Genomic DNA, 26,803 nt, shown 5'->3' on the forward strand with positions numbered 1-26,803 from the left:
ATTACAGGCATGCACCACCATGCCCAGCTAATTTTTTGTATTTTTAGTAGAGACGGGGTTTCACCATGTTGACCAGGATGGTCTCGATCTCTTGACCTCGCGATCCACCTGCCTCGGCCTCCCAAAGTGCTGGGATTACAGGCTTGAGCCACCGCGCCCGGCCCCCCAACTACAATTTTTAATTCAGACCAAAACACTAAAGAAATTTTAAATTGGAAAGGCTTTAAATTGTATAATAGTTCAGAAAATTAATTGATTCAATCTTTAAAAAAAAAAGAAAATGATGAGTCTGCATAATAGCTGCCATGGTGAATTAGATTAGTTAGATTAGAATGTTAGTGAAGTAGGAATGAGGAAGAAAAGATTGTCAATTGACCCAGGTTCAGCTAAGTTTAGGTAGCATGTTTATAATGGATCTCATCTATTTGGTTATGCTGTTTCTTCAGTATTGCAGCCTACAAATAAACATACAGACACATAGTTGGTTTAACCTATGGTTGAGAATTGACATGGTGGGAATGGTAGATCATATGTCCAGTGAGTTCTTAGGAAAACATAACTGAAATTATCAACCATAGGGTTCAGAGTAGTTGAAGGCCCAGAAGAGGCTGATCTACTGATAGTATTAGAAAGTATCAGTAAATTAGTAGTCAAAAAAATAAAAAAAGGTGAAGAACAGGGTCCAAAGAAATGGAAGGATAGTAGAATACAGTCAGGAATTTGGAGTTTGGCATCTCATAAATATAATTGTTTCATGTTATAAGGAAGTCCAAAGGATGGCTGTATAAAAGGTAGAGTAGAGCTAACAATAATTATACCATTTGTCTTAGTCCATTTGCACTGCTATAACAAAATACCTTAGGCTGGGTAATTTAGAAACAATATAAATTTATTTCTCACAGTTCTGGAGGCTGAGAAATCCAGGATCATGGTGCCAGTAGAATCAATGCCTGGTGAGGACAGACATCCTGGCAGCCTCACATGACAGATGGGGAAAAAGGGATAAACGGTGTGTCCACACATGGCAGAAGGGGGCCAAAGTGCAAAGGCAACTAGCTAATTCTCTCCAGCCCTCTTATCAGGCGCTAATCCCATCATGAGGGCAGACATTTCATGGCCTAATCATCTCCTAAAGGTCCTACCTCCTAATATTATCGCACTGGGGACGAAGTTTCAACATGAATTTTGGAGGAGATGCAAACATTCAAACCATAGCATGATTTATTTATCATTTAACCTTGCTTCATAGATAGTATCTTATTTAATTCACTATCACAACTTAATAAGGTAGCTAGATTTGCCTCATTTTATAAAGGAACTTAACTCAAGATCATATCACCACTCAGTGACAGAGCCAGGATTGTAACCTGTCTGTTTGACACCAACTATGCACTTAACCATTATACTATATAGCTTTTCCACAGTAAGCCTAATAATGGGAAGTTAGGTGCTTTAGCAGGACTTCAGAGGTTATTAGAATGTTTAAGAAGCAAACCTCAGAATTAAACAAAGTAGAAAATAATCTTTACCTTTTTTAAAGCTACAGTAGGAAAGGTATTCCAGTATGATATAATGAAAAGAACATAGGACTTGACTGAAATCTTGAGATGGAATCTCAGGCTTACCGCTTACTAGCTGTTTGACCTTAGGCAGATCATTTAACCTCCGAGCTTGTTTCTTTATAAAATGAGAATGATAGTAAAAATAATGATGATAATATGGTTAAAAAAAAAAAAAACCTGTTCATCCAATTTCACAGCATTAATTTAAAGATTATCATAATGGATATAAAAAGTAAATAACTATACCGATGGTTGTCATGGTGATAGTTATTTATCTATCTGCTTTGTTTCCATGGGAAAGGGCAAGAAGTGCCAGTGGACTCAATCGTACATATCCAACATTTGGACCTTTGTCCTTTACTGAAAGAGGCACTCCAAAAAGTGAACATGATTAAGAAGTTTTCTCTGCTATGAGGACGCAAAGGCATAAGAATGATACAATGGACTCTGGGGACTTGGGAAAAAGGGTGGGAGTGGGGCGAGGGATAAAAGGCTACAAGGGTGCAGTGTACACTTCTTGGGTGATGGTTGCAGCAAAATCTCACAAATTACCACTAAAGAACTTACTCAGGTAACCAAACACCACTTGTACCCCAATAACCTATAGAAAAATTAAAAATTTAAAAAAAAAAAAAATATATATATATATATATAAAAGTTTTCTCAAGATTGATCACTTAATTTTTTTATGGGGTCTTTATTTCTTTTCTCTTTCTCAGAAGAAATGTAGGTATATGTTGGATGCATTACCAAGCAATTTAAATTTCATTTCCTGCTATTAGGTATTAATATTAACCGAGGCCTCCTATGCTTGGGAAATGTAATCAGTGCTCTTGGAGACGACAAAAAGGGTGGATTTGTGCCCTACAGAGATTCCAAGTTGACTCGACTGCTTCAAGGTAAGCCCAAAGTGCCTCTAAAAATAAGAGAGTAACTCATAATGATAGTGCTGAGAAAGCAAAGATGAAATGGGTAAAAAGCCAGCTATTTGGACAATCACATACACAGTTGTCTAATTGCTAAATACAAGAGACTGCTGTTGGCAAGCAGGCTTCTAAGATAATGGAAAAATGTCATCATATATGACCTTGAGAGCCAAGAAATCTGTAGTGCACCAACTGTACTTTGTATTTTATACCTGAAAATGAATTTGGCTACTGTTTCTTTAATTATTAGTGCTGCTAAACGGAACTCCCTGGAGAGTTAAAATCCACCTAGAGGGGGCATCCTAAGAATGTTTAATTCCACTAGTGGCTCCTAACTTACTTAAGCCAGGCCCCAGTTGTTTTAACCTGATTAACTGCTGAAATCACAGTCTCTTGAGAAAGTGGACACATGCAATAGGATTTAAATTTATATCACATCAGAAATCTTAGATATCTATACGTATCATATTGTTTCAATATAAAAACACTAAGAACTTTTTCTTGTAGCTCTGAATTTTAAGTCACCAACCCGAATGGACGGCTTTGCTTATATCCTACTTGTTTGATTTCATTTCCTTTCGTTATTCTTTATTGTTCTTTTTCAGATTCTCTGGGAGGTAATAGTCATACTCTTATGATAGCCTGTGTGAGTCCTGCTGATTCCAATCTAGAAGAAACATTAAATACCCTTCGCTATGCTGACAGAGCAAGAAAAATCAAGAACAAACCTATTGTTAATATTGATCCCCAGACAGCTGAACTTAATCATCTAAAGCAACAGGTATAAGGGACTTAAAATTTGATGGGAAAAATTACAAGTATGTGAGTGGAATAATAGAGTTTCTGTTTCTCAGTTTCTTGTCTATCAGAAGTTCAGAGATGTTGGTTAGGCATTATGCTAGTTTGGGGACCTCTGAAAATAACTCCTATTAACGTGTTTGCTGTCCATTTAAGATTGGGGGTAGCATTGGAGAGTTCACTGATAAAGAAGAAATGAACACTGAGAGATAAGATGAGAGGTGTAGACAGGGGCCAAATCCTGAAGTTCCTTATATGACTTGTTAAAGAATTTGGAATTTAACCTGAAAGCTATGAAAAACCATTGAAGAGTTTTAAGTAGGGAGGGTGAAATGTGATATGTGAAATATGTGAAACACATTTCATATGATGAAATGTGTGTTTCAGGGAGATCATTCTAGCAAGTATAGAGAAAATAGATTAGAGGTGGCAGTGGCTAGAAGGAGGAAAATAAGTCAGGCTGTTACAATAACCCAGGTGAGAACTCTGGCTTGAACTAAAGAGAATAGCAGTAGAAATGAAGAGAAGGGGACAAATTAGAGGAAAAAAAAAAAACCAAGAAGGAGGTAGAATGTATAGGGCTTACATGGTAACAAATTTGATGTAGGAAATGAAGGGTGGGTACGGAGAGTCAAGGTTGGTTTCTAAGTTTCTTGTTTGGACAACTGAGTAAATGGTAGTGCTGAGCCAGAGAATATAGGAGGAAAAATGGGATCAGGTAGGAAAATGGAAATGATGAGTTCAGTTTTGGGCATTTTGAGTTTGAGGGGCTTAGGGGACATCTAAATAGAAATGTTTAAACATAGTTTGCTCTACAGGTTTAATGTAGAGAGGTCTCAGCTGAAGATATAGATTTGAGAGTCACCAGTATTTAGATGATATCTGGAGTTATAGAGTGGATGAGATCAGAGTACCGGGCACATTAAAAGCACATTAAATAATTGCTGACCAAGCAAATGAGGAAGAGAAAAAGGCCAAAGACAGAATCCTAGGGAATACGAGCACTTAAGGAATAGAGAAAGAAGAGAAGACAACAAGAGAAACTAATAAGGAGTAGACAGGTAGAAAGAAAACCAATGGTGTCGTGGAAGCCCAGGGAAGAACATTTCAGGGAGGGTTGTCAAACGTATAAATCTATAGAAAAGTGTAGAGTGAGGTAAAGATTGAAAAGTATCCACTGATTTTTATCAACAAGGTGGCTATTGGTGACTTCAGTGAGAAGAGCAGGGGAATGATAAAAGCAGGATGCTGCAGGATAAATAGATAAATGTAGATAAGGAAGTAGAGGAAGCTGATAGGTTCTTCTTTTAAGAAGACAAGGTGAGAAAAGGCAATAGCCAAGTAGTCAAGGGTCAAGGGATATAGGTCTATGTTTTTAAAATATGGAAGAGACTTAAACAAATGGAAGAACCAGTTGGGAGAGACCAAACCTTAGAATAAGGATTAGTTGAAAAAAGGCTGTCTCTAAGTAGTTGAGATCCTAAATACAAACAAAGAGGGATTTGCATGGAATACTATGCAGCTACAAAAAAGAACAAAATCATGTCCTTTGCAGCAACATGGATGGAGCTGGAGACCATTATTCTTGGCAAGTTAACACAGGATACCGAATACCTCATGTTCTCACAAGTGGGAGCTAAATGATGAGACCACATAGACACAAAGAGGGAAACATCAGACACTGGGCACTATGCTTAGTACCTGGGTGGCAAAATAATCTGTATACCAATCCTATATGACACAAATTTACCTATATAACAAACCTGCACATGTACCCCTGGACCTAAAATAAAAGTTAAAAATAAAGAGGGGTTTGCTTTTGACAATAGAGGAGATACCTGCCCCCAAGACTAGAATAAAAGAGGTCAGGATAGAAAGAATACAGTGACACTACTTTAGAGGCAGGAGAAGGGAAATTGAGGGATTTTTAGCCTGATGGCCTTTATCTTCCCAGTGAAGTACGAGACAAAGTCATCTTCTAAGAGTAAGTAGTCAGATAATAGGGTAGAGGGATTAACGAGATCACACAAGGCTTGAAATCATTGTTACCAAAAATGGAAGAGGTACCTGGCCAGGAGCATGAAATGGTGGTATCAATATGACTGGTTGTGCAACAGTTTGGTAGCCCTGGTAGAGCAGCTGAGAAGGCAGGCAATTGGATTGATACAGGCTTGGGAGGGTCAAGTTTTCTTGCCTTCCAATGTCTAGTACTCTTTCCACTGGAAATCTAGTGTTTTCAAATGTCCAGTCTCTCCCTGTCTGGACTTTCTCCTCAATGATAACTGCTATTTAGTTAATCTCTTTTCTTCCTTCGGTCTTCTTTATCTCCTTTCCTCCTAGGGTTCACTGTAGAGAACATAAGTAATTTACCTGTCCATGGTATCATTTGAAGAATAAAATATACTGCTTCTGGCCCCTTATTTGCTTTCATGTTTATTCCTATTGCAAAAAATGCCCTTCTTCCTAATCATTTTTTGTTTATTCGTTTCAACAATAAATATTTATTGAACACTATTATGTGCCAGGTACTGTTTTGGAATACAGTACTGAGCAAAGCAGACATAGTTTCTGCCTTCGTGGAACTTGTTGCCTAGCATGAGAGACAAACACTAAATATATAATCACACATAATCATTAATATATCATTATAAACTGGGATAATATGCTATAGTGTGCTATGAAAGTATGAAACAGGGTCTTCTATTATAGTTATCCCTCTGTATCTCCAAGGATTGGTTCCAGGACCCCCCACAGATACCAAACCATGGATGCTCAAGACCCTTGGATTAAATGGCATAGTATTTGCTTATAACCTATGTATGTCTTCTTGTATACTTTAAATCATCTTGAATTGCTTATAATACCTAATACAATGCAAATGTTATGTAAATAGTTGTTATACGGTATTTTTCAAATTTGTATTTTTTTTTTTATTTTTAATATTTTTGACCCATAGTTAGTTGAATGTGCAGATGTAGATCCCACAGATATGGAGGGCCGACTGTATATCTATTCTGGGAAGACTTCCCTAAGGTAACAACATTTGAGCTGAGCTGAGAGATTGAGTAGGAAATAACTGCAAAAGAAAGAAGAGAGTTCTAGATAGAAGAAACATAGGTAGCAAAGTACAGTTGATTCTTGAACCATAGTAGTTTAAACTGTGTGGGTCCAACCAAACACAGATCAAAAATACAGTATTTGCAGGATGAGAAATCCACATGTAGACTTTTCATATGTGTGGATTCTGCAGGGCTGACTGCAGGACTGAACTATGCATGTACATTTTTATATGTGCACAGGGTCTTGGAACCAATCCCCTGCATATACAGAGGGACAGCTGTATAGCGGCCAGGAGCACTGACACTGCAGCTAGCCTGCCCATGTTCAAATCTTAGCTCTATAACTCACTAGCTATGTACCTTGGGCAAGTTCTCTGTGCCTTGGTATGCCTATCTGTACAGTAGAAATAATAATACCTTCTTATTGTTTTCGTGAGAGTTAAATGAGTTAATACATGTAAAGCACTTAGAACAGTACTTGGAATATAGCAAGTGCTGGAAGGGTCTGAGATAGAACAGGAGTATAGTGCATTTGAAGAACTCAAAGAATGCCAGTGTGGCTAGAGTGTAGAAAGCAAGGGAAGAGTACAGGCCTACCTTAGAGATGTTACAGGCTTGGTTCCAGACCACCACAATAAAGCAAATATTGCAATAAAGTGAGTCACACAATTTTTTGTTTTCCAGTGAATAGAAAGTTACATTTACACTATACTGTAAAAGAAATAAATAAATAAAAATAAATTAAAAAAACAAAATACACTATACTGTAGTCTGTTAAATGTGCAATAGCATTATACCTTAAAACAGTGTGCATATCTTAATTTAAAAATACTTTATTGCTACAAAGTGTTGACACAGAGACATGAAGTGAGCATATGCTGTTGGAAAAATGGTGCCAATAGCCTTGATTAATACAGGGTTTCCACAGGCCTTCAATTTGTAAAAAACACAATGTCTGTGAGGTGCAGTAACATGAAGCACAATAAACTGAGGTGTGCCTATATTCTAGCATGAGGGTAGAGGGAAAGCAGAGGCCTGATCCAGGACTCATGGACAATGTTAAAAATGATTATAAGCCAGGTAGTAACATTGATAGTTTGCATTTTTAAACAATGGCCTGGCTGCTATATAGAAATGGATTATAGTAGAGCAAGAGTAGATTCATGGAGACCACTTAAGAAGGTACTGCCGTAGTCCAAGCAAGAGATAATGATGGCTTGGACTTTGAGTGCTGGCAGTGGTGATAGAAAGAAGTAACCAATGAATTAGATAAAAGAATGACACCCAGATTTCTGGCATGTGGAATTGGATATTCACTCGCTTGGGGTGCACCGCAAAAGGACCAGGTTTGGGGATAGCAGACAGCTAAGTGGAAATAACAGGTAGATAGTTGAATATAAAAGTCTAAAGCTCAGAAAGATCAGTGCTTGAGGTAAATTTGGAAGTCACCAGTTTCAGGTAATAGAAAACATAGACAGAGATGATACGTTCAGAGGAAAATGTAAGTAAGAAAACTCTCACTGAGCTTTGGGGGACTTTACCATTAAAAGGACAAGTCGAGCAAAGATGAATGAAGAAAGACTTAGAAGATCAGTTAGAAGACTAGAAGGAAAACCAGGAAAATGTGTCTGGTAAGCCAAATGCTACCAGTCAGTCAAGTAAAATGAATATTGAAAGATGCCCATTGGATTTGGGTGACATGGAGCTCTTTTGTAACTTGGACAGGTTATTTCATTGGAATGATGTAGGCAGTCATATTGGAGTTAAGTCGAGGAGCAAATGAATGGCGAGCAAAAGGAAATGGAGGCAATTGACGTATTATTCTCTCAAAGTTTGTGAAAAAAGAAATAGACCAAGAGAGTAAGTGGGATTGGGAGGATGCTTTTGTTTAAGTTGGGAGAGACTTGAACATGTTTTAATCTTAATAGGAAGGATCTTATAGAAAGGGAGAAATCGAAAATATAGAAGACAGAAGGGATAACAGAGTAAGATTCATAAGATTGCAAGAAGAGTGGGAATCCAAAGCACATGCAAGGCCAGTCTTGTAAGGCAGACCAGCTCCCTTTGTGTCATAGGAGGAAATGGGAGAGGATGCTTATCCATGTGCTCTGGTTTAAGATCCATCTCCATGAAGCCTCCCTTTGACTATTTAGGTTTTTGTTGATTTGCTTATTCTGTTTTGTATTATTTCCTACTATTTTAGACTTTAGGCTTATCTTTCTTAACTAGATTATAAACTTGAGAGTAGGGATCATATTTTATTTTTATATGTCTGTACATTGTCTAGCCCAGTGCTGAGACTGATTTTGAAAAATAGATGCTCGAGGCCATGAGTGGTGGCTTATGCCTGTAAGCCCAGCACTTTGGGAGGCTGAGGTGGGTCGATCACTTGAGGTCAGGAATTCGAGAGCATCCTGGTCAACACGGTGAAACCCCATCTCTACAAAAAAATACAAAAAAAAAAAAAAATAGATAGAGGTAGATAAAATGGACAGCTCATCTTCTATGTAATAGTTCGTGTAATGCTGATTCTCCTGTTATCATTGAATCATCAACTATGTATGATGCCTTTGGTAGTATCTAAGATATGCAATCTGCCTTAGATTTCATAGGCATTTGGTAAAATTACTCTATTGCTAATTGTGGTAATTTTACTGCCAAGGGGTAAGTAACATTTGGTTAGTGACTAGTTGATTATTTTTCTTTGCTTCCCCCAGGTACAACAGCTACAGGTCTTGTTGCTACAAGCCCATGGAGGTACCCTGCCTGGATCTATAAAGTAAGAGTCATAGATAAATTTTAATTGTGTGTCCCCCTACATCTTGGTTACTTTTGTTTGTTTACATTTTAGGTATGTGAGACATAATGCATCTAAGAATCAGAGTTATACAAAAAGATATACTCAGAGCAGAGGAATGCAATTAAAACTCCAATGAGATATTGCCTCACACCCATTAGGGTGGCTACTATTAAATAAATAAATGGATAGATAAATAACAGAAAATAACAGGTGTTGGCAAGGATGTGAAGATGTGGAGAAATTGAAACCCTTGTATGCTGTTGGTGGGATTGTAAAATGATGTAACCACTATGGAAAACAGCATGGAGGTTCCTGAAAAAATTAAAACTAGACTTACCATATGATCCAGCAATCCCACTTCTGTGTATATATCCAAAATCATTGAAGGCAAGGTCTCAAAGAGATATCTTCACGACCATGTTCATAGTGGCACTATTCACAAAGGTTAAGAGGTAGAAGTAACCCAAATGTTTGTCAACAGATGACTTAATAGACAAAATGTGGTATATACATGCAACAGAATATTATTCAGCCTTAAAAAGGAAGAGAATCCTGTCATTTGCTACAATATGGATGGACATTGAAGACATGCTTAATGAAGTAAGCCAGTAACAAAAAGATAAATACTGTATGATTCCACTTATGTGAGGTATCTAAAATAGTCAAATTCATAGAAACAGAAAGTAGAATGGTGGTTACTGGGGACTGAGGGGTAAGTGGAAAAGGGGAGTTGTTTAATGGGTATAAAATGTTATTTTGCAAGATGAAAAAAATCTGAAGATCTGTTTCACAGCAAGCAATGTGAACATACTTAACACTAGCAAACAGCATACTTAAAAATGATTAAGATGGTAAGTTTTATGTTTATTATGTTTGCCATAATTTTTTAAATTTGTATTTATATAAATTTATGGGATACAAGTGCAATTTTGTTATATGGATATGTTGTGTAGTTGTGAAGTCTGGGCTTTTAGTGTAACCATCACCTGAATAATATGCATTGTGACAACTTAGAAAGCTAAATATTGGATGTTCTCACTTATCAGTGGGAGCTAAATAATGTGTACACATGGACCTAGAGTGTGGAACAATAGACATTGGCAACTAGGAAGGGTAGAAAGTTTGGGGGCAGTGGGAATAGGTGATGAGAAGCTACTTAATGCACACACTTACCACAATTTTTTTCAAGAAGAATATACTCAGTGAGGTAAATGTCATTCCCTCTCCATCCCTGCAACTCTGTTCCCATTCCTATTTCCCACCCTTATTTCTACCTCTTTTCTACCATTATTCTCTCTCCCCCTGTATTTAACCCATCTCTTTAGTTTCTGGTTTAGCCTTCTTGTATTTCTTTTGTACAAATGAGTAGATACCTCTGTATTTTATTGTATCACCTTGTTTTCTCATATGAATGGTAGTGTACTGTATGTAATGATTGTATATTCTTTGTGGCTTTGCATTATTCAGTGTTTCCTGGAAATCATTTCTTACCAGTTCAGAGAAGTTCATTCTCTTTTGCAGCTGCATAGTACTTTTATTGTATACATGTGCCATACATATCAATTGAACCCCTTTCCTATGTATGCACATTTAGGTTATTTCCAATGTTTTGCAATTACAAACATGCTACAGTGAATAACCTCTGTGTATATATTTTTGTTTTGTCAGAGGTTTATCTTAAGGGTAGATTTCTAGAAGTGTGATTGCTGGGACAAAAGATAAGTACATTTGTACCTTTAAAAGGTATTGCCATATTTGCCTTCAGAAGAGATGTACCAGTTTGCATTTCTACCAGCAGTGTATGAGAAAGCCTGTTTCCCCACAGCCTCACCAATGGAATGTATTGTCATACTTTTTCAAATTTTGGCAGTCTGATAGGTGAGAAATGCTATCTCAGTGTTGTTTTACTTTGCATTTCTTGAATTATGAGTGAGTTTGAGCATTTTTTCATATTTTTCAGGGCCACTTTTATCCTGTTTGCTGGTGAATTGTCCATGTCTTTTCTCATTTTTCTATTGGGTTTTTTGGTCCTTTGGCCTCTTTTTAAAAATAAATAGTGATAAAATATACATAACATAAAATTTACCATTTTAATTATTTTAAGTGTACAATTCAGTGGCTTTAAGTTCATTAACAATGTCACGCAGCCATCACCACCATCTACCTCCAAAACTTTTTTTCATCTTGCAAAACTTAAACTCTATACCCACTAAATAGTAACTCCTCATTTCCTCTCCAGCCTCTGGCAGCCACCATTCTACTTTCAGTCTCTATGAATTTGGCTACTCTAGGTACCTCATATGAATGGAATTATATACTATTTGTTCTTTTGTGACTGGCTTGTTTCACTTAGCATGTCTTCAAGGTTCATCCATGTTGTAGCATGTGTCACAATTTCCTTTGATTTTAAGATTGAAGAATATTTCATTGTATATATATATATATATATATACACACATACATACACACACACACCATATTTTGTATATCCATTCATTCATTGATGGACACTTGGGCTGCTTCCATCTTTTGGCTATTGTGAATGACGCTGCTATAAGCATGGGTGTGGGTGTACAGCTGGCTGTGGTGGTGCATGCCAAAGTCCCAGCTACTCAGTAGGATGAGGCAGGATGATTGCTTGAACCTTGGAGTTTAAGTCTGTAGTATGCTAAGATAGCACCTATGAATAGCCACTGCACTTCAGCCTGTGCAACATAGCAGTATTCCGTCTCTTAAAAACAAACAAGACACACGGGCCAGGTGTGGTGGCTCGTGCCTGTAAACCTAGCACTTTGGGAAGTGAAGGTGGGCGGATTGCTTGAGCCCAGGAGTTTGAGACCAACCTGGGCAACATGGTGAAACCCTGTCTCTACGAAATATACAAAATTAGCTACGTGTGGTGGTGTGCACCTGTAGTCACAGCTACTTGGGATGCTAAGGTGGGAGGATCACCTGAGCCCAGGGACTTTGAGGCTACAGTGAGCTGTGATCATGCCACTCACTGTAGCATAGGCAACAGAATGAGACCCTGTCTCAAAACACACACGCACACACACACATACACAAGCAACAAAAAAACCATGGGTATACAAATACCTGATATCCCTGCTTTCAATTCCTTTGGGTATATACCTAGAATTATGGTAGTTCTGTTTTTAATTTTTAAATCAAACCACCATACTGTTTTCCATAGTAGCTGTACCATTTTACATCTCCATAAGCCATGCATAAAAGTTCCAGTTTTTCCACATCCTCACCAATGTATCTTTTTATAATAGCAACCCTGAGTTTGGTCCTCATTTTTGACAGTTCTTTATATATTCCTGATGTTAGTCTGTGGTGTGTGTTACAAATAATTTCTCCCAGCTTGTCAGTTGTCTTTTACTTTATTTATAGTTTTTTGTCATACAAAAAAAATTTAATTTTTATGTAGTATAAAGCTTATTAATTTTTTATTGCCTCTGGATTTTTTCAGCAGCTGTATTGAGCTAAAATTTTACATGCCATAAAAGTCAGTCATTTTATGTGTACCATTCAATGATTTTTAGTAAATTTACAGAGTTGTACAACTGTCACCACAATTCAGTTTTAGAACATGTCCATCACCCCAAAAGTTTCCCTCATGCCCATTTGCTATCACTCTCATTCCCACTTCCAGCCCAAGGCAACCACTAATCTCTCTTCTGTCTTTATAGATNCACGTACCTGGAATCATAGAGATTGTAATCTTTTTTTGTGTGGCTTCTTTCACTTATGTTTTGTGGTTCATCCATGTTATAGCATGCGTTAGCGCTTCCCTTGTCTTGTGGAATAGTACTCCATTGCCTAGATAAACCATATTTGCCCATCCATTTGCAAATTGATGGAGGTTTGGGTTGTTTCCACTTTTTGTCTGTTATGAATACTGCTGCTGTAGTCACTTGCAAGTTTTTATATGGACATGTGTTTTCATGGGGTAAATGCCTGGGAATAGAGTTGTTGGGTCATATGTTTAACTTTTTAAGAAACTGCCAAACTGTTTTCCAAAGTGACTATACTGTTTATATTCTCTCCATGCTTCTGGATTCATAGTTAGAAAGGTTTCCCTACAGCAAGGTTTAAAGAGGAATTCACCCATGTTTTCTTCTGGTAATAATGTTGTTTTATTTTTTACACTTCGTTTTTGCATTTGGTATTTATTCTTATGTATGATGTGAGCCTACTTTCAATATTTTTGTTTTCAGTTATTCATTTTTTCTGATTATAAAAGTGGTTAATTGCTTCTAGAACATTTAGAGAAGTGTGGAGAATAAAACTTAAAGTTGCTATAACTTCATCACCCAGAGATGACTACCTCTTTCTTCATAATTTTCCCCCTTTAGATAATTTAGTCTGGGTTTCCTGATTACATTTTATTCTCACCATACTCATTTAGAAGCAATTGACCCATCTTCCTTTCCTTTCAATTTAGCACAAAAAAAATCCAGACTTCTGATTGTCTATAATATACAGGAAATATAAAGGAAATAGTTTCAGCTGCAAAAGCAATAGATTCTAAAAAAAAAGTTGATGAATCAAGCAATTAAACTTAATTGTTCGATGTTTTACAGAGAAATAAAGATGCTCCTTTGTTTCGCAAAAATGTATTTGTATTTTTAGAGACATTTTATAAAGTTTGTTAACAAAAAGTACATTTATATGAATATTTTCACTTTTTATCTTTAGATTATGTTCTTTTGTTTTTTAACATGTCATTGAAGGTTTTGTATTTATTTTCTGTGCGTGTTTGTCAATTTGCACATGCTCAGCTTACTTGAATTCCTAGACTTGGCAATTTAGTAGTATGTGAAAACATTGGTTTTCTGTTATATTTTCTTTTTCAGTCTGATCTTTGCCTGGCCCTAGTCCTGTTTTTGCTTTACTTTTAAAAATTTTACCCTTTACATGGCTGTCCTATATCATGTGATCCTATATCTATAATCTTGCCAAGAACTCTTTTTTTTTCCCTATTACTGTGAGAGCTATTATATCCAGGATTCTCTGCATTCTTATAGTACCTATCTCAGTAGTCAGCATAGTAATTAAGAGCATGGGCTCTGAAATGAGACTGCTGAGCTCAAATCCTTGCTTCACATTACCCACCAACTGTGTGGCTATAGGTTATTTACTTATTTGTGCCTCAGTTTCCCCAGTTGTAAAATGGGGATAACTGTAGAACTTACCTCATAGGAGCTGTTGGGAGAATTTTTAAAAATTTAATGTATTTAAAGTGTTTAGAATAGAGCCTAGCCCATAATGCCATAAAAGTGTTAACTATTATTAATTATAGTAGTAGTTAAATATTCAAGCATTTGCCACAAATTACAATGAAGAACCTACATCTAAGTGCTAAATTTTCCTTGGAAAAATCAACAATTAAACTTAAATAAGGTTTTCCCATTTAGAGAAACCCTGGAAATTTTTTAGGGAAATAAAAAACTATTGAGTTACAAGTATCATTACTTTGAAGCATGTCGGTTTACATGAATGACGCATGGAAGTTTTCAGTTTAATAAAGAAATAAGGAAATAACACTTAAATTTACTAACAGTTTATTTTTATAATCTGCGTTTTAACTGAACATTCCTTCATAACAGTCTTAGTAAATTCTCAACTTTCATATTACCCATAGTAAGTGTAATATGAAACCTTATTGTGTAGCCTTGCTATTAACTTTTGATAAAGTGCAGTCCAAGATCCTCTATAAAAATTGATGGAGGTCTTAAGATGGGTGAGAGGGCATCTACTCTATTTCTGAAGTTCTTTTCTGTCCTTTATTGAGATTGAGAACAGCTGTTCCCTGTCCTTGAGTTTTCTCTTTATCATAGTGTTGACAACTATTCATTTTTTACCCTCAGTCTTCTTCAGATCAAATCTTCATATTTCTTCTGATCTTTTTTTAACCAGTCCAGTTTTCCAGTCTTTTGAACATTTCATCCCAGTGGATTAAAACAAAAACAGCCCTCCTTCTTATTGGTCTGCTTTACTAGTCTGGAACTGATAACAAGTGATATGTATACATTCCAAAGGTTCTTATCTATATGTATTCCTTCATGCTATTTCTGACCCTCCCTTCCCCTTATATTTGAAATGGACACCGTTGTTGTCATTACTCACTCCAAGCAATTTTAAATTGATAGACAAATGAACAAGAGGCTATGGGTCAGAAGTTTGAAGCAAAGCAAGCATTTAGAAGGGAGCTCTTATTTATGAAGAGTTGTGAAATGTTTTCTTAGTGGCCGCTGGTCATCTTTTCAACTTTTTCACTTCTCAAATGCTATTACCCTAAACTTTACAGTAAATGGGGAATACATTTATGTTGATCAGGTTGAATTTTGACGCTGAGCAGCGTCACTTCTACCTCCTATACCGCTCCCTTCTCTATTTCCCTAATCTTTAACGAGGGATTGAGGGTGGGAAGAAAAGGGAGAGAACATTTATTTTGCTCCAGTTAGCCATCACTTCATACCTACAGGACACAAACAGAAAGATCCCAACCAAGAGCCAAGGCAGAGGTTAGTCGTTCCTGTTGCAACCATATCTTACCTTTCTCCAAACCATTGAAGTACTTCAGAAATGTGTTTCTTGTACATCCAATATACTACCTGACTAGGAGGATAGATTGGGTTGGACTTTTTTCCCCAGACTTTTGTGGTATAATTTTAACCTAACCCCCCTACCTATCCAAAAGGCCTATGGGATATATTTTTATCCACCTTTGATATAGGTGTTATCAGTCAGATATTTTTCTAATCCATTATTTACTTTGTTTTAGTATGGAACCATCAGAGAATCTGCAGTCCCTGATGGAGAAGAATCAGTTCCTGGTAGAGGAGAATGAAAAATTAAGTCGTGGTCTGAGCGAGGCAGCTGGTCAGACAGCCCAGATGTTGGAGAGGATCATTTTGGTGAGGCCCCAAGAATAAAATACTAGCAATCTGAACATTTACTAGGTTTAGTTTCCAAAATGTGTAACATACTTCTTCTTATGAGAGACAGCTTATGTTTAAAGAAATGTATTTGTACTACCATATCTTCCAGGGAGCCCCTCTGGGGTAAATATGTGGGCTTATAATTGAACATACAAAAAAGTTAAAAGAATTATATAGTTAACATTTATGTTTCTACCACAAAGAATCTACATAAATTTCATTTTAAAATAGATTCATTTAAAAATACCAGAAAGGAAAGAACCAAGTACCTTTTTTCACCTGCCTAATCTTTATCCATAATACCAAGTAATCATTCCTTCACCAAGATTTTAGTTCTTTTCCATCTCTCTTCTCCTAATGTTGTCACATTTCATATTCCATACTAACAGCTGCCATGGTGAGATATAACAGCTGGGAAATTAATTTTAATTCATTTTCCATATGGTTGATTTCCAAATAGCGGATCACTATATAACTGATTACACAAGTTCTGACTCCTACTACCTGCCTGTCAGTAACCTCCTGGATCAGTGCATGCTGTCTCTATTACTAAGGTTTTTCTACTAGTCTAAATGCAACTCAATCTTTGATATCACGGCAGTTGCCAGAAGTGAAAATGAGTTTCCACCAAAATATCACTGAAGCTCTGTAATGTATACACCTTCATGCATCAGTGTGCTCTCTAGTCAAGGAAAGATAAGCTGCTTAAAGATTTCTTTCAAGTAGGCTAAATCTTACGCCCATTGTATTGTCCATTACTAACAGAGGGTGAAAATGGGGTATAGGGGATTTTTATATACAGTTTTCTGTCTCCAGTGCTGTATTTTATGCTTTGAAGTAACTCTAGAAACCATGTTTCACATGTATGTGAATGAGGCTGATGTAACAGAAACTACTTCTTATTCTAGCCACATAATCTTCCAACCTTTATAAGGTTGTTACAGTGTCTGCCTGATAGGCTTATTGTTTGATATCCTGTCAGAATTTCATAACAAGCACAACATTTTTGTCCTATATAAACTATTCTTTCTAAATCTGTTATAGCATCCAGCATGTTACAGATAACTGTGATTGAAATAAAACTGAAAATATCAATCACCCTTCCTAAAACGTAAGCTGCCTTCTGCCGTTTCTTCTTTCTCTACCATTATACTTGTGCCATACTCTTTTTCTTGCTGTCTTTTGCTAAAACTAGCCTACCATATCAGATAGTGTAACTTAAAAAAAAATCTCAGCTCAAATTTAGTGTGAGGCCCTTTTATGTTTTAAATGCCCTTATGCTGGGGCTAGGGAACAGTATAGTGTAGGAGGAAGTTTAAAGTAAGTGTGGGGTTTTTCTGTTTGTTTTTTGGGGTTTTTTGCAAACAGCAGGAACTAAAATGCCAGGAAGTATTGCTTTCTCCCCCCAGTTGCAAAGTTTCCTATGGAATTAAGGCTTCACACTCCACCCCATAGTCTGAGTTTCATGGCAAGCATAAAACCCAGCTGCTTGGATGCTATTTTTAGTAGCTCATATTGACTGAAGGACTAATTTCCATGACTTTTTTTAAAAAAACACATTTTTCACTAAATAACGAAAGCCCACTAAATCCTCTGTTACAGCAAAGAAGGCAGCCTCTCTACCTAGCTTTTAATTCATAGGAGTAGGAGAGAGCATAATTATGTGAGGCTGTCAGGCAGTGCCACTGATGATCTCCTGGGTCTTTGTTGCAGACAGAGCAAGCGAATGAAAAAATGAACGCCAAGCTAGAAGAGCTCAGGCAGCATGCGGCGTAAGTTTCCTACCAGATATTTGTTAGCAACCTATAGCACCTTAGCATATAATCATGAAGCCTCTGGCCTTTGTCATATTAATAACCCTTAGGTTCTTTTTGTTTGAATTTTCAGATGCAAACTGAATCTTCAAAAGCTAGTGGAGACCTTGGAAGACGAGGAATTGAAAGAAAATGTAGAGATAATTTGTAACCTGCAGCAATTGATTACCCAGTTATCGGTAAGCCAAGTAGAGGTAGTGTAAATAGGCATATCACTTTCTTTTGTTTCTCTTGGCAGATACAAGCCTTTGTAACTCTGTGCCTTTAGCTGAAACAACTAGATTGTGAGCTGCTTGAGGACAGAGGTCATGGATCATTTGATATAATCTGAATATTGAGTTTGTTAAATCAAAACACTCATAGGCTACATAAGCAGCGCACATTAGTATTTCAGTATTCTAATCAAATACCAGTAGCAACAACATAGCAGTGCAAAATTGCCTAGGTAGCAAGAACAGCAGTCATTGATTTTCTGTCCTCACAGTGTATGCTAACTTAAAAAGAGGCCTTGTACCATACCCCAATTGTAGAAAAGTTAAATTCTGACAGATAACTTAGAGGAACCAGGGAATACCATAAGTCTCTTTTATAACCAATAATAAGTAAGTTTGAATGATTGTTCTACCATAAGTTCCCATTTTATAGTAGTGGCAGGTGTGTTTTGGGGATGGGGGTGGTTGTTTGTTGTTTCTCCCAGAAGAAAAATTCTCGTAATCCCACTACCCCTAAATATCTGTTTTTGTTTTGGTGTTCCATCTCTTTGTCCTTAGGCATACATGCTTTTTTAAAAAAAATTAACTCATACTATAACATACTATGTTAAGGGGTAATGGTTGGTTTTGTTCCATCTACACTGTGTTGTTTATTATTCTGAAACAGTAATGTGTATGCAAGTGCCTGATGGTAATTCCTAGCTCTTGGGCAGAGGTTTTAATTTTACCGGAACTGTGAGACTGTCATCCCTGGTCATGCCCAGTGTTCTAGAGTTGTCAGTAGTGTGTCACAAAATCATCCACATATAGATTTATTCTTGAAGAAGAAATTTAAAAAGTGCCATACAATATTGTCAGGATTCGTTATGATGGCCAGCTCTAAGAAATTAAATGAGTAAACTCCCAGAAGACTATCAGGCAGTGTTTTAGAATAAGGAGTACTATAAAGCTGTCATTAGCAGTCCAAGATGACAGCTCATTTATCTAACAAACAGGGTACAGTAATTGAGAGCCTGGGCTCTAGAGCCACACAGACCCTGGTTTAAAGCCAGTTCTGCCACTTCCTAGCTATGTAATCTGACCAGCTGTATTACTGTCAAAAGGAGATGATTTAAGTGATTCAAATAGGGGTTAAAAGCATTATTCGGCCAGGAGCAGTAGCTCATGCCTGTAATCCCAGCACTTTGGGAGGCCAAAGTGACCTGAGGCCTGGAATTTGAGACTAGCCTGGCCAACATGGTGAAACGCCCATCTCTACTAAAAATACAAAAATTAGCCGGGTGTGGTGGCATGCACCTGTAGTCCCAGGTACTCAGGAGGTTGAGGCAAGAGAATCGTTTGCAATGAGCCGAGATTGTGCCCCTGCACTCCAGCCTGGGTGACAGAGCAAGACTTCATCTCAGGAAAAAAAAAGTGCTTCTCACTTCAGACATTCTGCTTTTAAAAAAAAAAAAAAGCAGCAGCAGCATTATTTAGCTGATGCACTCAGGGCATACCTGAACTCCAGGTAAATTCCCAAGTAAAGCAAGATTGGAGTTTTATAGAGTAAAGAGAAGAAAGGGGTGTGTGTCCTTGTGGTTTAGCTCAGGTAACAGTTTTTTTATGTTAATTGCTGTGAAACTTTTGGTTGAGATTGTTTCTTTTTTAATTGTAATTTAGGTTCTGGGGTACATGTGCAGATCATGCAGGATTGTTGCATAGGTACATACGTGGCAAGGTAGTTTGCTGCCTTCATCCCCCCATTACCTATATCTGGTATTTCTCCCCTCATTATCCCTCCCAACCCTCCCCATCCCCGCTGTCCCTCCCCTAGCCCCCCATCTACTGACCTCAGTATGTGATGCTCCCCTCCCTGTGTCCACGTGTTCTAATTGTTCAACACCCACCTATGAGTATTTGGTTTTCTGTTCTTGTGTCAGTTTGCTGAGAATGATGGTTTCATTTTTTTATACTTCTTCCTCAGGAATATACTGGTGCAATCCTATCCTGATAACTGTTATTATATTTTGAGAGTTGTTCTTATAAGCCTTGTAGTTTCTCAGTTCATCAAGGTTCACAGGTGGAAGAGGTGGCAAAATAGGGGGAAAAGGGAAAGGAGGCAAGGGTTGAAGGCAAGGAAAACTGGGAACTCTCTGTCATGTCTGTTTTATCTTATATCAGCAATATGAGCAAAGTGCAGTGGGATCACAAAACAAAGAGTAATTAACTGTTAGTCCAGAAAATTCAGGAAGGCATCATAGAAGAAACTGGGTCCTAAAAATGAATAGGAGTTTGCTATGCAGACAAAAGGGAAGGGACAGGCCAACTCTGGATGCATTGCCTATGAGTTAGCCCTGTTCCACAAGGAAAATTTTTAAAGTTTTTATATAAAATAAATAAAGTTTTTTTTAAAAGGGACTAAACTATATATAGAGGAAAAGATATATATAAAAGCAAAGAGGCATGAAAGTTTAAAAAATGGTAAGAACTTCAATGTGGCTGAAGTATAGAGTACATGCGGGAGAACGGCTATCACAAGGTTAAATTTCACCATTTATAATGCCACTCAAATACAGCTGAAACATCTGATACATGAAAACCTTGTGTGAGCTTCCTCAGAATTAAGATAATCTAGGCTGCAGAAGCCCACTGGAGCCAAAACTTACAAGCTCTGACATAGTGACCCAGGGCAACCACCATTGTTCATGGCCATCACACCAATCTTAGAGAATTCATACCACTGTGTTTCTGGGGCTTTGAGTCACATGGGAAAGATGAAAGAAACCCATGGAACCAAATAATTAAAATAAGATATAGCATCCTCAGTGAGAATCTGGCAATATGACTGGTGCTTGGTGTGCCCGCAGAGGGAGTTGCTAGTGGTGGCTGGCTCAGAGGAACTCTAGAATCACTGTGTCTGCCACTAAAATGCACTTGGCACACACAGTAGGAGGGTGCTAAAGATTGCCACAAACTAATGAAGTTCCTGGCCTCCATCCACTGTCACAGTTAGGCAGAGTAAGCCCTTTCATCCAGGAGTCCTGCTGGACTCCTGAATCAGAGTTCTCCACATCTGTTGTTTGGAGACCCTCCCAGCTACATTTTTTTTTGGAAATACACAACAATGTATCCCGTGGCTTTTATTAAGACTCACTACAGTGAAAGCAAAATGTTTCAAAAGTAAGTGCTTATACCCTTCATTCTGGATTAAAACTATTTTTATTTTAAGTGACTAGTGAACACCCCCTCTTCCATTATAAAGGCCACCATTGTTCCTTAGATATTCTTCCTGGGGCTTTAAGCGCTAAACTGTACCATTTCTTCCTTTAAAATATAATTCAAGCAAACCTCCTTGCTGCAGTTTTCTGTGAGAAAATTCAAGCAGTCCTTTCAGTTCCCACAAAATCAAATAATCTTTTTTGTTTATATCCACTCCTCCAAGACCAGTTCCATAAAAAGCATTTTGCATGCCCAGTAATGGTACAGCCTATAAGCACAAACTTCCTCTTGGAAGATATTGCTGGTTAATGTAACACAGTGTACACTGGCCTTGTTCCCCTGACCACCACCTTTATGAAATCACATTTTATTTTTAAGAGACTCTTGGTTATAGTCTTAGAATAAGGAGAAAGAGGGCTGTGAGACTGAAATAAATCTTACTGTCATATATTTACATTCAGGATTATAGAGGCAGAATTCTGTCATGTTCTTGCCATAGCCCTAAGCTTATACCTTAGTATCGTAAAATTTCACTGGGCCAAAAGCCAAAGATAAACCTATAGTAACAACCTATAGTAACAACATATCTTCTTCAAGGATTAGCCCATCTACTTTTGATCCTAACTCTCTGGAAGGTACTAGAGAATCTCCAAAGGCCAGTGTTATAGGCCCTAATAACCTAGGATAGGCCTCTGATTAGTCCTTATACTGAAAATTGAAACATGGGAGGGAGGAAAGGGTAACCATTGTAGATTTTTAAAAATCCTTTTTAAGAATGATTTAGTATGTCCTGCACTTGGAGAATCACCAGTACTATAATTCATGATGAGAAAGGATGTGAGACCACTGAAGTTTCCTTTAAGTTCTCTTTGAGCCTCACTGGTTGGGAATTTCTGGGAAGAATAAGGGAAATGCTTTACAAATAGCACTTATTAAGGATCCCTTCAGGCCAGGTACAGTGGCTCACGCCTGTAATCCCAACACTTTAGGAGGCCAAGGCAGGTGGATCACTGGAGCCCAAGAGCTTGAGATGAGCCCAGGCAATACAGTGAGACCTTGTCCCTACAAAAAAATAAAATAAAATTAGACCATCCTACACAACATAGTGAGACCCTGTCCACAAAAAGTTTTAAAATGAGCTGGGTGTGGTGGTGCACACTTGTGGTCCTAGCTACTTGGGAGGCTGAGGTGGGAGGATCACTTGAGCCCGGGAGGCAGAGGTTGCAGTGAGCTGAGATGGTACCACTGCACTCCAGCCTAGATGACAGAGCAAGACTGTGTCTCCAAAAAACAAGTGAGAGGAGAGTGGTCTCTTCACTCTTCACATTGAAGGTACTAAAAGTTAAGTTTCAACAACTATGTAATGTTTCATAGGGCCGATGTAGAGACTTCATGTGCTAACCCTAAATTCTTATCTGTTGCGCTAATAGCTCTTTCACCCATGACTTCCTGGAAATAATTCTTTTTTTCCCAGAGCTTTGAAGAATAATCACTTACACAGAAGTGGTAATCCATGTCTTACAATGCCAAATAAAGCCTAAATTCCAGTGCTGAGAACAGAGCTTGCTAATATGGTAGCCTATAAACAAATTAGTCCTGTTAAGTAGTTTTAGGTTTCCCTTCTAGGTGGCAGTTGTTTGAATGCCCCCCCCAAAAAAATTTGCCAAAGAATTAGTGCTTACGCTTTTCCTCCTAGTAACCACTACCTGAGTAGCTCCATGTGATCTGTTCTTTTTTCCCTTTTTTCTTTTTTTAAATTTAGGGGGGTACAAAGGCAGTTTTGTTACATAGATATATTGGCTAGTACTGAAGTATGGGTTTTTACTGAATAGTGTACTTTGTACCCATTAAGTAATTTCTCATCCCTCACCGACCCCCAACCCTCCCACTCTTCCAAGTCTCCAATGTCTGTTATTCCACTATGTTCATGTGTACACATTATTTAGTTCCCACTTGTAAGTAAGGACATGCAGTATTTGACTTTCTGAGTTATTTCACTTAAGATAATGGCCTCTAGTTTCATTCACATTGCTGCAAAAGACATGATTTCACTCTTATGATTGAATAGTATTCCATGGTGTGAATACTACTATTCCAGTAGTAGTTCAAAGCACATCAATGGATGATTGGATAAAGAAAATTTGGTATGTGTATACCATACCAAATTTTCTTTATCCAGTCATCCGTTGATACACACTTAGATTCATTCCGTATCTTTATGATCAGGTCTTATTTACATGAGGGACAGAGGCTGCAATACCTTTATCTAACTACATGAGCGCATTTTTCTGGGGGTACCCATCTAAGGCATTTATTTCTTTCTGTTTTTTTTCACCCCAAGACAGAGTCTTGCTCTGTCACCCAGGCTGGAGTGCAGTGGCTCAATCTTGGCTCATTGCAACCTTTGCCCCCTGGGTTTAAGCGATTCCCCTGCCCCACCCCCCAGGGTATCTGTCATTACAGGTGCTTGCCACCACACCTGGCTAATTTTTTTTTTTTTTTTTTTTTTTTTTTTTTTGTATTTTTTGTTGAGATTGGGTTTCACCATGTTGGCCAGGCTGCTCTCAAACTCCTGACCTCGTGACCAACCCGCCTTGGCCTTCCAAAGCACTGGGATTACAGGCATGAGCCATTGTGCCTGGCCAGGCATTTATTTCTTTATAGAGGAAGTTCGTGCTACCTTGACTGACTATAAAATAAAAATAAAAAATAACCATTCTATTTACTTTTCTGATGCATTGCCATTATTTGATATGTCTGTTCTTAGAATGGTATGCCCCCCTAGGAACTGGCTAGGCTTGTACATTAATAGAGGTATACTTAGTGGTAGATGCATAAAAAGAAATGGTAGAGTCCATAAAATGGGTTAAACTTTGGCCTGTTGGAATGGCTAAATGTTTCACTCTGGCCCAACAGTCTCTGGCAGGGCAGGAGAAGTGTAAGAAATATGTAAGTTGCCACATGACCTTATTTTCTATAAAAACTACACAGTTGTCCTTTATGAAGAAGAAAGACTCTTGAGAGATGGGAAATGGAAACATGTGGCTATTGGGGTTTCTGTGACTATAAAACAGTCTCTGTATACACTTGAAAAAAAAATAAATAACCAGTATAAAATCCACTAGTAAGCTTTACTTCGGGCTCTTTCCCTAAACCAAAACATTTGTTACTGCAGGATGAAACTGTTGCTTGCATGGCTGCAGCCATTGACACTGCAGTGGAACAAGAAGCCGTAAGTAATTGGCCCCTTTGCGTAGAACCAGGAGCTCTAACTGCCATTTCCTGTAATTTATCAGTCAACTGTAAAAGAGAACCTGGGATTGTTACCATCCTCCATAGAACGCCTGGGAAATCCAGAAGTCTTTAGTGTAAATCTCAGCTTCATAAAATCCCTACCTTGGATAGGCTCTACCTCTAATAGTATAACTGGTAATGGGGGGCAGGACTTCTGAGGGATTAATTTTCCATATTTGCAATCCAGCTTACTGATTTCTTGTTAGAGGCTAGTGTTGTGCATCAACTGTCCAGCAAGTTAAAAATGAAGAGAGGAAAAAATGAAGAGATTACGGCCAAGTCAAAAAGCACTAGAGGAGAAATGGAAGAGAATTTTTTCTCAGCATCATTTTCTATGGATGAGATATTAGGAGCTAAAAGAACCAAGGAAAATAATTTCAGTGTTCAGATCACAAGGATAGATAAAATGTATTAGATGTTGACTAAAGGTTAATAAAGACAGAATGAAAGGCTGGACGACGGGTTGCTTGAGACAGCCTTTTCTCCCTAAAATGAATCTATGTCAATAGTTTTCACATTCTGAAAGAAGGAAAGTACTAGATCAGGTACTAGAGGTCAGCTGTGTGAGAACAAATGAACCCTTTTCCCCATTTCCACCATTCCTGAAGTGCCATTTCCAGGACCTTCTCTCCTGTAAGAATCCCTTAGAATGAGGTAAACATAAGAAATGCTGTCCAGATCAGTAAAGGAAAGAGCAAAGAAACTTAGCTGATACTAAGAGAGTCTGTTAAACTGTATAAGAAATAAGATGCTTGAGAAAGCAAAGAAATAGGCTAGCTTAGTTTATTACATTAGATACTTAAAACAAATGTATATGGAGCCACCATTGTAAAGAAACAGGGATATTGTTAATGGAGAAGTGCCTGTGAGACTTGATGAAATAGTGCTTAAGGAACTCCATTTGCTTGTTTCTCTTATAAATTATTATCCTGATTTTTTTCCCCAGCAAGTGGAAACCAGTCCAGAGATAAGCAGGTCTTCTGACACTTTTACCACTCAGCATGCTCTCCGTCAAGCGCAGATGTCTAAGGAGCTGATTGAGTTGAATAAAGCCCTTGCACTGAAAGAGGCCCTGGCTAGGAAGATGACTCAGAACGACAGCCAACTACAGCCCATTCAATTCCAATACCAGGTAAACAATTTTCTAGGGCAGTATTTGTTATGTCTACCACCTCTAAAACTGAGTGGGAAGAAAACAAGCATATCATTTTTGATGATGAAAACACAACAAAATGTGCATAGTATAATGGGAGTTGTACTGTTGGTTTAAAAAGAGAATACATTTGGGATAGGGAACCTGTAATTTATTCCATTTAACTTATCTAATGCCTTACCTTATGCTGCAGGTATTTAATAAATAGTTTTTTAACATCATAATAAATGTGGTCCTTACTTATAGAGAAATTATATTCTAAGAACTATGCTTGGATTCTGAGAAAAACACATCTTTTGGTAAATAGTCTGGGTTATAGTATGAATTATGAAGAGACTATTGGATGTCACATGACTTGACAAATAGCTAAACTTTTTTCTAATAGTTCTAAGTGGCCTTTGCCAATTAATAATTGGGTCTTTACTTAAAGGCAAATCCTTGGCTTTCAAGTTACCCACAAGAAATGGCCCCTGCTCCAGACTTATTTTCCTTTGTAGTCCTGTTTCTCACTGTTTGTGATTACAGACAAAGGGATATTAGGATGGGTGGGTGGTAGGAGGAAGAGTGGGTTGTTTTTCCATCCAGCTATATCCTACTACTCCGAAAGTATTATATGCTTATATTGAGGAATAGCTTTAGTACCTATGCTTTCTTTTTCCCTTCATGGCAACTGTTCATATGACATATTTTATTTCCAATCTACAACCATTAAAAATGCTTTATAAGTTTACACTGTATAGTTATTCTCGCATCTGAAATAAGACACAGGGGCAGGGAGAGCTTGTGAATTGGACCACAGTTGTCCTAGCACCCGATTCATCCTGGGAAAGAGCCTTTTGAAGATAGAAGTGGGAAGGAGAGAACAGTGGACAAGAGATGTAGACAGTTAGCCCAAGGATGCCCTTGGTCCCTTCCCTCCCGAGGGCCTTTTCTTGGGGGTCCCCCAGGGCCCATGACTGCAGGACCCTCACCAGGAAACCAGACTGAGTGGAAAGTATTGGCAGGGGCTGGGAAGGGAGGCCAGGATGAGGAAGAAA

At 37.8% G+C, this 26,803-nt stretch overlaps 1 protein-coding gene across 1 annotated transcript in view; it reads left to right on the forward strand.

Annotated features, from left to right (window-relative positions):
• Positions 1–2,344: 2,344 nt before the first annotated feature.
• Positions 2,345–26,803, forward strand: part of LOC108297588 (chromosome-associated kinesin KIF4A-like) — a gene marked incomplete at its 5' end in the record, with an annotated part of 81,727 nt that continues 57,268 nt past the window's right edge. Inside the window, 8 exons of the mRNA XM_037735464.1 lie at positions 2,345–2,461; positions 3,094–3,269; positions 9,063–9,124; positions 15,939–16,071; positions 17,809–17,867; positions 17,983–18,088; positions 24,495–24,551; positions 25,560–25,745. Of these exons, the coding sequence (XP_037591392.1) occupies positions 2,345–2,461; positions 3,094–3,269; positions 9,063–9,124; positions 15,939–16,071; positions 17,809–17,867; positions 17,983–18,088; positions 24,495–24,551; positions 25,560–25,745 (896 nt within the window). The remainder of the gene's footprint in view (positions 2,462–3,093; positions 3,270–9,062; positions 9,125–15,938; positions 16,072–17,808; positions 17,868–17,982; positions 18,089–24,494; positions 24,552–25,559; positions 25,746–26,803) is intronic.

This window comes from Cebus imitator, unplaced genomic scaffold, assembly GCF_001604975.1.
Source record: "Cebus imitator isolate Cc_AM_T3 unplaced genomic scaffold, Cebus_imitator-1.0 Scaffold818, whole genome shotgun sequence".
Taxonomy (NCBI): domain Eukaryota; kingdom Metazoa; phylum Chordata; class Mammalia; order Primates; family Cebidae; genus Cebus; species Cebus imitator.